This window comes from Ambystoma mexicanum, chromosome 1q (assembly GCF_040938575.1).
Source record: "Ambystoma mexicanum isolate Mex_15411 chromosome 1q, UKY_AmexF1_1, whole genome shotgun sequence".
In the NCBI taxonomy this organism is placed as follows: domain Eukaryota; kingdom Metazoa; phylum Chordata; class Amphibia; order Caudata; family Ambystomatidae; genus Ambystoma; species Ambystoma mexicanum.
In genome coordinates, this window is record NC_090922.1 from 1,369,285,301 (window position 1) to 1,369,297,675 (window position 12,375).

A 12,375-nucleotide genomic window follows, 5' to 3' on the forward strand; every position below is an offset into this window, starting at 1 on the left:
CGGAATGAGACCATTCATTTCTTAGGTGAAGTTCATATTTGCTAATGCTTCAAAACACTTAAATATGCTGCATGTTCATGCTATTTATCCATGTACCTGTGCACTGGCTATGTGGCTTTAATTGTGGTAATCAATAACCCACTGGAGTAAGAAAAACCAGATAACAGATGAATTGCAGCATGACATGTTCTCTCTCTTCAGAAAACCAGCCTGGAGTTTTATATCGACATCCACGCCCACTCCACCATGATGAACGGCTTCATGTACGGCAACATCTTCGAGGAGGAGGAGCGGTTCCAGAGACAAGTCATTTTTCCCAAGTTACTTTGTCAGAATGCCGAAGACTTCTCCTTTGTAAGTTTACTTTTTGTGTGTTTTTTTTCTAAATCATTGGTCTCATTTCCCCTTATTTTAGAAATACCTGGAAAAAATGTTGAAGAGCTTTTCATAGACAATGCTTTCAGTCGAGTCGAATTCTGTGCTTTCATTTAGTGAGTCTATTTTATTGCTTTTTGCTAATCATTAAGTATGGACCTTTAAATTGTGACATGACTGTGGAGCATAGTTCCTGTTAAGTGACACAAGTCTTCCATGACAGAGACAGCTGGGCCCCCTCTGCACAGCTTGTAAACAGGGGGCAAGATGCGTGGTGCAAACTGTTCTACATTATGTGCTAATATTGGCGCGGTAAGGTATTCACAAGCCACAGATCAAAGGGAACAGGGGTGAGAATGGCATGGGAGGGAGAAACTTTTGAGCAAGAAAAGAGAACCAGGGAAGGGTGTAAAAATGTAACGGGAGTGAAATAACTATGGAAGTGAATATTAATTGGGGGGACAGATAACGCGAGTGAAATAACTATGGACCTGAATATTAATTGGGGGGACAGATGCGATAATCGAGCACCATACTATCAGCTAGGCTTACGGATATGCGTGTTCTGGGACAGGGACCCATGAAAATGGTTTCTTGATCAATTGAAGATTGTCATAATACAATAGTTTTATTTTCTCATTTGAGTTTACGCTATTGCTAGGGCTGGATGAATACCGCCTCACCAAACCCACAAGCCTATCTCAACTCAGTGGTACGACCAACTCACGAGTTCTCTCGGAACTCGCTGTTGCTCCCAAATGGCACTGGAAATTGCATGAAAGGTCAGTGAGCCAATCAGAGCCCTGGAATCTCTAGGGAGGTTTGGCCAGTTTGCTTGCCGTGCCTTTATGAATGTTCCCCTCTCATTCTTTGCCTCAGCAGGAGGGCACATGTGTTGCACGCTCAGCTATGTAGTATTTAGTCTCACAGCAACTCTGGGATTTGTTCCTTCTGAAGCACTATTTTTTATTGATTTATTTAATTTATTGCTTTAAAAAAACAGTAGGACAGAATAAAAAAAAGGAGATAAAAGCACATTACATTGAAGGATTACCTTTGCGGTTACATACATTATTTTAGCAATCTTTCATTCATTAAACATCTGAACAAAGATCACTACATCCAATACATATGTTCAAATGCATCCTATGGGAGCTGAAATGGGAATGGGGAAGGACCGTGTCCGGGTCCTCGGAGGGAGGAATTACCGGGCCTTCCGAAATCAGAATGGCCCGGTAAGTCCTCATTCCGAGGACTCAGACCGCGACGTGATTTCGGCAGCAGCCATACCGCCAATAGCGGCATGGTTACCGCCGAACTCGTAATGAGGGCCAATGTCCTGTGCGTGGAAAAGGTTTAATCTATTTCTTAAGAACATCCTTTTAACTTGACCATCAGGACATTGGATAATATAGTGGGACAGGGTTCCTCTAAGGACAGATCACCAAGTAGTTTATATGAACATCTCCCATCACAAATGTCAAACCAATCCAAGTTTTTATTTTCTTTGTTTGCCTCAATTGGATTGTTAACATGAAGTGTCAGGCTGATATCCCTTTTATCCAAAGCATCAAGACATTTTCCTTTAACACTGGGTTCATTTTCTACATTTACTTACCCATCAATTGATAAAAAGAGCTCGGTGTTGCCATGACAATTTTCCTATACAGAGAAACAGCTTTTCATTTGATTACACAGGACATTGAGGTTAGCCGCAGCTCATAAATTGTTTGTGCGACCCAGCTGCAAATTTGGAAGCTTCAGTACTTTGTGCCATATTCTCCCCTCCAGTTTTCCAACATCAAGCTCTGCTGAAAATTAGGATGTTTCAAGGCCATATAAGGTGGCTAGTAGCACTTTCTGATAATGATAACAGACGAGGGGAGATACAGTAAAGCAAACATATTTTTAGGCAATAATACGCACCTGTATTCCTAATGGTGACCCTTTCTCTATTATTTTGCCTACAAGTGTGATTCGATGTGCCACTTTCGTAAGAGTGTAACCCAAATATTTAGTAGTAATTTCCACCTAAAGACCAGAGAATTTAGGATATCTCAGTCTAACTCCATTAAAACATAATACATGGCTCTATACAAAGTTAGCTTTTAACTTTTTCATAATGGTGTACTCATGTACACCAGTCATGTCATGTAGACATGACATGACTACAGGTAGAGTCATGTTAAGAGCCGCTGGAGACCTATTTGGGTTCTGTCCAGGAGAAGGATGCCATCTGCACAAATAACACAATTTCTAAAAATTCACCTATATCCGATACATATAAATTAAAAAGGCAGGAGGTCAAAACTCACCCCTGCCTAAGTCCCCTTGCAGTTGGAATAGTCACCGACACAGATCTCTGTGTGATCAATGTTACTTTAAGTTTGGTATTGGAGCATTTATGTATCAATATATCTACAAGATACCTCAGAAAAGTCCAACTCCTAAGCTTAGACCAGAGCCTTGTTCTGTCCACCATATCGAAAGACAGGCTCAGGTCTGCACAGGCTACGAAGGGTGGGTCTGCACCCATCTTTCTCACGCATTCTATTAGCGTATTGATTACATTACGATTTTCATAAGCCCTGAGCCACCTCTTGAATCTGGTCTGCAGCTTAGACAGCTTGTTACTTTTGATATCCAATCTTCAATTTAAGAGACAGGTAGAAAAAAACCTAGCAATCGGCATCCAGGAGTGTGAATGGGCAGTATCTTATAGGATTAGGTTGATCACCCCTTTTATAAATAGGAACAATGATCAATGTATTCCAGGAGTCAGGGATTGTTTAGTCTGCAAGATGTTTTCAAAAAGTAAAAACAGGTTTGGGACGAGCCAGATACAAGGTGCCAATTTCATGATCCTATTACAGAGACCATTGGGCCCTGGGGAATGTGAGCCAGAAGAGGCTTGAATTATTGTGTAGATTTGCTCTTCTTTAATCTCCAGTGCCCAGGGACCACCAGAATCTAGCTCAAATGTCTCCACTGAGGCATCTCTATACAAATCTTAATAACGGCTATTCCACCGATTCTCCACAATAGGATTAATTAGCGACTCCTAGGGGATCTATGTTTATGCACAAGGGGCCAAAAGTTCTTAGCATTGTGTTCCAGGATTGCCTCAAGCATCCCTTCTCCATCCTGTTTTGCTAATAGAGATCTATGGGCCTTTAGTCATTTTGTATCGCTCTGTTTCACTTTCTTAATCATATCTATTTTAGTAATAGGGCAATGCTTACCAACTCGTATTATATGATTATCTTGCCTCATTTGTTTTTCTGACTATGAACATGTAGAAGAGCAGATGTACACATCTGCAGTTGATCCTAGCCCCCTAACCTCCCTGTATTGGAGAAATGAGACCATGCCCTGTCTACCACCAGCTATTGTACAAATACCGCAGTGAGTATTTGGAACACAGTATCCATTAAGACAATCATATCAAATGTATCCTCGAGTTGATGACAGCTTGCAGGAGGAGATTCCTGAAAGAATATGAGAAAGAGCTATGAAAATAGACTGATGCGTTCATAGGAAAATGTGCACAAAGTCCTGAAATACTGAAGACAATGGGCCTCATTACACGGGTGGCGGTAAGGATTTACCGGTACCGGTAAAATACCGGTACCGGTAAATCCTTACTGCCTTACTACGAGGTCCCTTTGCGGGTTGGGGGATTTAACGCCTGCTTTTTGCAGGCGTTAAAAACCAACCCGCAAAGGGACCCAGGGAGCTAATTACGGTACCGCAATTTGCGGTACCGTAATTAGCACCTTCCCCATTCCCATTGAGCCCTATGGGGCAAAAATGGGAATGGGGAAGGGCAATGGTGGAAGGGGGAATTACTGCCCCGCCAACCTTGGAATGGGGCGGTAATTCCCCTTTCCGCCAAGGCGGTGCCGGTATTTTACCGGCATGAACCATGGCGCTAATAGCGCCATGGTTCTCCGCCATCCGTGTAATGAGGCCCAATGTCTGGATCTTAGAGGAAAAACAACGAAGTAAAGAATCAAGTTAACCTTAAAACTGTAAAAGAAGAAGATTACACGTTAGAACGTGCTGCAGAAATCAGAAGCATACTGAATGTACATAACCTGAAAAGCAAGATAGATCAAGTCATTGTATAGGTTAGCTACAAGTATAGAATAGAATGCAGGCAGAATTACCATTGCACAGAAACCGGACATTGGTCTCATGAAATAATTAAGCCAAAGAATCATGAATAGAAAATTAAAGGCTGTGAAGCAGTAGAATAGCAAGTTGGTGGAGCTGCATTGGGAAGCTGACTGTCCTGAAGTCAGGAACTGAGATGTCGAGGTCAACTATTTACGCTGAAGAACATGTGTGCGGAGGATGAATCCTCTCACGTTAAGGTGCAAGACAGAACACAGAAGATGACAAGTATTAATTCATTACAACATTTAAAAGCTTGCAGAATGAACAGATTGGTAGTTTATTGTCACGTGAGTCAAGGCTAAACATAGGGCTTGAACTTGGAGTTCCAGATACGATAGCGAGTGCCCTCACTCCCGTTGCATTCCTAGGACAAGAATACTCTGCAAGGGCAAGTACAAATAGAATTCCATGGCAGAAGGCATGGGTGATGAGAGATGTTGGGCTAATTGGGTGATGGGGCAGATTCATGTCTTAGGTACTTGCCCCTGGGTCTTGGTTTATGTGCTGCTAATTGAATAGAATGTTCCGGACATGCCATAAGCATGCCAAACCAATTGTATTAGTCCATATAATGAAGGACCTTATAGCTTGAGAATCGAATGAAACACTGTGTAACAGATTTTTCTTAAATGACACGTATGGAGAGGTAGTCATGAGTTGTCCACCTGATATTTGACAGCCAAGAACACAACTATCTCCTATATGATTGTATATATAGATATGTCCCTGAACCAATCCCACACCTTGAAAGGTTTTTCAATATTGCCATGAAGTATGACATAATTCTGACACACAAAGAGAGTATATAATTGTATTTCATGTTGAAATCGCTGAGAATGAGCGTACGTCCGTTGATGTTTACTGTAACTCCCTGTTTTAGATAACTGCTAATAAAACAGCAACTTGTCATCTTCTTGAGTTTGTCCTGTTATTGGGATTATTATTCTGCTGTAATCTCATCCAGTAACAGATACACGTTTCCAAGGCATTAGCTCACACACAATGATTATATTGATTTATATGGCTGGAGAATGGCTGAGTCAGTTTCCTTCCATAAATATCTGTGGTCTTTTTGGTAATAAACGTAGACAATGTTTCTACTGAAAAGGTTGTTAACTTATTTCTCAAAGTATTGCAATACCAAAGAGTAGTCATTTCCATGTTAAATATTTCTCTGAGTGGTCCATAAACGATTCATGTTTTGATTGGTAGATATACTCCTACAGGTGGGCTGAGAGGGGGATCTCAGATTCACATCAAAGGAGGCAACTAACATGGAGTGATCGCTAGCTAATTCTCTACTATTTCAAACTTTTCACAATTGTGAAAAAGTTTTCCAACAAGGAAACATAATCAATCCAGGAGGCAGCGTCCTCCCCATGCCATGTAGGTCGGCTTGGCATATCTCCTGCTAAAGGACCAATAACAATGGAAAGCACCCAATCCTTGCATAATTCCCACCATAATCCAATTGATTTTGATGATAGTATGATCCCCAGTCATTATCAACGTTCATACAATCCGCAGCATGTAAACAGTGTGGGTTCTGATCTTCCAAAACCACAATTTCTCCTTCAGGAGCCACCAACCTCGAAGGCTTCTAAAATAGCTCTCACAGCAGCCACAAAATCCTGTAATGTAGAGTGTGTAGGATGCCAATATGTATTAAGAAGCAGAACTTGCGATAGAAAATAGCTACCTGGAAGGCTCAGTTCCACCACCAAAATACCCCTTAAATCCATTGAAACAAACTTCCCTACAAATCCAAATCTATTATCGATTGCAGTAAGGATGCTTACAGGGCGTCTACCACTATGTGTGCTAATATCAGACTGCTGAAAAATACATTACCCTTCCCAGATAAAGGTATACAAAGCACAGATTTCCTGTAGGGAAATATCCAAATGTGTACTAAGGGTCTTATTTTACTATCTTGTGTATGCTTATCATAACCCCTTAAGTTCAATGAGAGAAGTGAGAATTTATAGTCAACATCATCAACTTCTTGTGGCAGATCAAACACAATATCTACTACTGGCATTGAGCTCATTACTGTCAGATAGTATTTTGGGGAGCAAGGACCAATCTTCATATGTCATTGTGGATTTTCAAAACATACTTTCCTGCTTGCATTTACTAATCAGCAGGAGATTTATAGATCCACGCCTAAAATCATATGGGCCTACTTCCCTGGCAATCTATTCATGATGTTACCTTATTCTGATTCCTAATCCCTACATTTGCTGTGTTAGGACACAAGTCATAACCCATTTTTCTTAGGGATTCGGCTTTCTCCATCAACATTGCATAAACCGCCTGGAATGGAACCTTGCTGGCCACAATATTGGTTCTTATGTCACCAAAGAAGTCCACAAGCTCTAGGTCCTTTAATTGAGGGATTTCATTCAGCAGAGACAATACATTAGAGTAGTTTAAGCTTCAGCTACTATTATTCAATGAGTTCAAATCATGCAAGAAAAAAGGTGGGCAATCACAACAAATGCAACTTTCACCCTTTTGGTCCTACGTCCAGGTTCATTAAGAGCCCTAGGTATACCATGTTCTACATCAGGACCACTCTGGGAATGATTTAAAAACTCATGGAACGCAACAGATTTTGCATTCTCCTACCATTAACTCTTGCAGAAACAGCATCATTGGGTTATACTGTTGGATAAAAACTTTCGGTAATAAGCTTAATTGCATTACCAATTAGCTTAATTGGGTTACCATTTCCACTTTCGTTTTGACAATTTAGACATTTTGCACATTATGATATTTGGGTAGTGGGTCTACTTTGGGTCTACTTTGTGTCCCAAGGTCTCTCGCTGTTTGCACATATACATTACTTGCACTCACAGGGATGCACCAGTCAAAATTAAATCTTAAGTAGATCTTAAAGTACCAATACCAATTTCAGACACGACTGGCCTCAAAGGGACAACAGGATTGTGGCTGCACTGGTATCATGCTCTTCCTGCGTAGTACATTTGGAACCTTTGTGCATTTGGAGCTCTATATAGAAAGGTCCAACCGTTGCCCATTACCCTTCACTCCACTCTCTGTGGATTTTGCATATGGGTAGTCCAAATGAGTTTCACCACACTGCGTTGCTATGTCACAGTGTGCTGACAACTCTATTACCAAAGCTTCATGTACACATCCTTTTTATCATTTGAGAAAGTAGTTTGAGTCTTAAAATAGCATTTGGTAGCTATACACCGTAGAGAGGAGCGTCGAACCATGGATAATGGCATAGAAGAAGCATCAAGGACACATGTGAATTCAATCCAGATACTTTCTTCAGTGCCTGCAGCCAACTCTGTGGTATGAATCGAGCACAAGAATTCACGAGAATTCCTTTTATTAGACTTGGTTTTAGCTTTGGGATTACTAGCTTGCTTTTTGCTCTTTTCAGGTACAACAGGGTCAGCCATTTTCTCCCCATCTATGTTGTCAACTTGTGGATTGTTACCCTTCTTGGCTGGCATCAAAGAATTCAGGGCACTCCACTTCCGGTAGACATGGGCATTTGACCAATGTTAGACAATGGAGCTAGTCTATAGGGAGAAGGTTTAGTTACAGTTACTTAATAATTCCAATTTCAAGTTAATGTCACTCAAAACCAAAGTATTCACTCTCACTTCATCTTAGATATTATCGTAGAGCTTCATTTAGAGTACAGTGCAGGGATGGACAGTTACATCATTCTCTCATCAACATCCCAAGGGTATGGTGTAAAGTGTAAAGTAGCTCTTTGTCATTAGTATGCTGCTGAAACGAGGTGTTGCTAGATGAGAGCAGCTCTGTTACCAAAGTGGGGGTTCATGGACCAAACTTAACCTGGATAGATGTAATTGACTCTTCTGTGTGATTAGCACTTCTCTCCTGTCCTTTGTCATTTTCCAGAAGTGATGCCCAGCAGCAAATTGCATCCGTGGTTTCTATCAGGCTCTGATAATTTATATTGATGCAGTCCAGGTCCAGAGTCACAATGGCTCCACATGCAGCCACAGCTCGAATTTCGGTACTAGTTCCTGATCTTGGAAAAGAATCTGTGATTTTCTGTCTCGCAATTGGGTCATTTTATTGTATTCCAGGTTTTTAAGCTCCTCCTGCAATTCTTTTCCCTCCTATGCGTTTTAGGGAGGGTTTGTAAGAAGTTCAAATACCATATCTTCTTCGGAGAGATCATGCCCCTGAATGCGGATACCAGAGTCTCCTCCCACCACAGCCTACAAATTCTCATGTGAGAAACCCAGACCCTGATTGCGAGTGGGGGAAGTGCCTCCTGCTGTAGATCTGTTTCTTCATATTCAAAAGCGTGCCCCTGATTATGGATAGGGGGCTCCCCCCACTGCGACCTACATAAGGATGAGTTATGAGTCAGTTCACACAGCACATCTTTATTAGATGATGCTTGCATCAAATGGCTATGAATTAGATCATTTGATTTACGTACCATAATAGGTGTGGGATGTATTAACCCATTCTGCTATACTATGCGGTCTCACTCTGCTATCTATGGTGCAAGATACAGCAAAATGGCGGCAACACCCTTTGTGCATGCCAGAAACCTTTAAAAGCGCGTTTCAACACACAAAAAGATGGCTGCACAACCTGCCACCCATGGTGCATATGTGGTTGAACTGAGCACATGATGTAGCAAAAAGGGCCAGTGGACTCCATGATAAGTAAACATGGAGCACAGAGGAAGAAGCAGCACTTTGCAAATGAAACTCCAAAATGCCTGCACAAAACACTGTCCAACACTCAAAGTCTTGCTTGGTGCTAAAATTAATTTAATCTAATGAAGCACTGTGAATTTACAAAGTCCTAAAATGTAAGAGCAAAGCATTTTCTCAGCAACACTGGATTGCCTGTGAATGACAGTTCCTGTCAAAAATCTGTGTGCAGCCACCATGTGCTACCTGAGTGACAGCTCCTGTTAAATGGGCTCTCCTGATTAAAGTTTAAAGTTGCCTAAAACTAAAGATCTGATGGATTAGCAAATATAAAAGGATTGTTGCTGAAAGGAACACAGATCTCAGCTGTTTTTGATCCCACAGGTTTAAATTTAAGAATGTAATTTATCCATGTCATCTGATGCCTCAAGCATGTTTAGGCTGGCTGGACCTGCCAGAGTTGAAAAACAGGTTTTCATCCAAGGGGAAAGCATGCCTCTCAGCAGAAACTCACTGACACATGATAATTGTGGGTTAGGACAGACTTTTGTCTGCAGCCAAGGACTGAACAAAGGCAGATTCTCCAGGCCAGGAAATGGACGTGTGAAAGGGTCGTAAACTTGGCCTGCAGAAGGAAATCCAAAAAAGGTGGGGGCTCCTCATTGCTCCAGAGACAGACAAAAGGATGACCATTTGTTGCTAAGAATATATAATGGACGTTTCTTTAGAGACTTGTAACTTGCTTTCAGAAATGGTGAAAAATATAAAAAGGACAGATTTGTTAGTCTAATTTTTGGCTTTACATTTAAAGATGTAGTGGAATTGTGTAACCTATTCGGAACAGGAATGGCAATATATGTGGTTGTATGAGAACTGTGTTCATGCTAGAATTGTTAAACTTTACACACACATTCCTAGGGTAAAAATGCATATTTGTGGAAATTTGCAAATAAAATTGGAAAATGTGTTCATGGTGAAACGGACAAAATTCTGCAAAAAGGCTAAACAAGGTCTCACAGCTGTGGGAATTTGAGGAACACATACCCCATAAAATATGGAATCCTTTTGTGTGGTTTTCATAGAGGCTACCAATGCATAAATATGTATTTAGGACACAATTCGATTTTGATACTAGTGGCTAGGGGAGGTTTCTAAGGATTGTTAAAATTAAACCATGAATTTGACATCATCTGCCTTGAGCCAATCACCCGAATTCAAGGCGGAGACAAGGCTCTGATCCAATCCCAATTCACAGGGGCTGGTTTAGTTCAGCCGGCCCATACACCCATGTTTGTGATGTCATTTGAAAGGATACATAGAGACAACTGACAACACATATGACCACTCTCTTCTGATTCCAGTGAAGCACTTTGTCCCAGCATTCAACATCCTGCCTTTAACATCCTTCCAGATGCCAAGAACCAGGCCAAGCAGTAGCTGAACCATATTCAGCTAGGCCACTATTCTCAACTTATCCTTACAACCCAGTGAAGTGCTGTGGTGCGGAGAAGCATTCTGCAATTATCTGGCTTGCTACCATAAGGCTTGCCTGATGAACTTGCAATCCCGCTGATCTGAAATATCCAGAAACAAGAAGGGCAGATCCCGTGCAGTTCCTGTGACCAGCCTAGCTGGTCCAGTCCAGTGCCTGATGTGCTTTCTTTCCTTAATAGACCCGATCCATTGACCAGAATCTTGACGGGCCTACAATCTTAAATCCCACTGGATTGTGAGTATTAATAGGACACTAGAGAACTATTGTATACCTTGCATTATCGTGTCCCACCTATATCTCTGAACTATCCTTAATTTCATAACCAGTAACAGTGTCAAAATCTTAGTGCTATCTTCTTCTGTTTATTTGCTACAGCATCATTTCCATAGTCATTTCTATTTTGTGTATTTCTGATTCATAATCCCACTTCGAGTGTGTGGACTGGTTCCGCCGGGGAAGGCTGGGGATCTGTTACTGAAGTCATGAATCAGTCTCAGAGCTTACTGTGTCCCTACTCGGTTGTCTAGCCTGCAAACTGTAGTTTTGAGTAAGAGCATTACCCATATTTTCTGATTTCAAACTGAAGTTCTTGCCCTCGTGTAATTTCCGAAAAAACGCCTCTCACTAAAACTTCCATAACTCCCTCAGTTTTTATGATAGAAATGAAATTTCACTTCCTACTGATACCTAACATCCTCAGCTATCCGCAACCCAAAACCCAAAAATTGACCTGTTTTTATCAAAAATCGCATAGTACAAGTTTGCCACAATTTTCCATTTTGCAAAGTTGTACACGTGTGAATTACCTTTAGATTATTTCCCACCTTGACTTTGAGATGTCAAATGTTTTCTTTTGATTAAATCATTGCTTGTGATTGATTGCATCTGTTGAAAGCGGCTCCCATAGAATTTTATAATAATTTAAGTATTTTTGACCACATTTAGTGTTTTTGCCCAGCCAATTTCAAAGCCATTTTGACAGCTGAAAAGTCAAATCCGTTTTTCTCTTGTGATTAAAGGGGGAAGGTGGGAGTGACATTCTGTTTGATTTGTTTTATCCCTGAGTACCTGCTCTCTCCTCACATCTATTTAAATTATCTATTGGTGGGTTGAGTGGTGCTGCAGGGGGAACCTCTAACCATAGCGCTATCTGTTCCAAACCAACCCAAAAGCATTCTTTTCTGTGCTGCATTCTTGTTGTGTTCATTACCTGATTTCCAGTGCATTAAATATATTATTCAGTGTTCTATCACCCCATTGGTGATTGTTGTTACCTATGAAAATATATTGTGATTTAAATTTTAAATACATAAATAAATATTTACCTTTGCAAACTAGCCTGATTCCTGGTTCAGTGTGACCAGGGGGGGGGAGTATCAGGAGAGGAGTGTGATACGAGTGGCATATCGTTCAGAATATTGAACTTATAGATAAAAATAAATAAGGGTTTCATTTGTGCGCTACATGCTGGGCGAGACTTGGGTGTGTGCCTGATCGAAATCCCTTTACATAGGTGCTACCCCTGTGCACTGTACACTATATCAAACATGCTTCTAACTGCCTAAGGAAGTTGGAGCACTAACAAAAGCAAGTTTGTTTAGTCAAATTTAGTTAAATTAGGGGACCCACAAACAAATTGTG

General features: G+C 41.0%; 1 protein-coding gene across 1 annotated transcript in view; it reads left to right on the forward strand.

Moving 5' to 3' along the window:
• The window catches only part of AGBL4 (AGBL carboxypeptidase 4), a 2,799,905-nt gene that overhangs the window by 1,503,385 nt on the left and 1,284,145 nt on the right, over nt 1-12,375 (forward strand). The window contains exon 5 of the mRNA XM_069642771.1: nt 202-354. Coding sequence (XP_069498872.1) covers nt 202-354 — 153 coding nt within the window. The remainder of the gene's footprint in view (nt 1-201; nt 355-12,375) is intronic.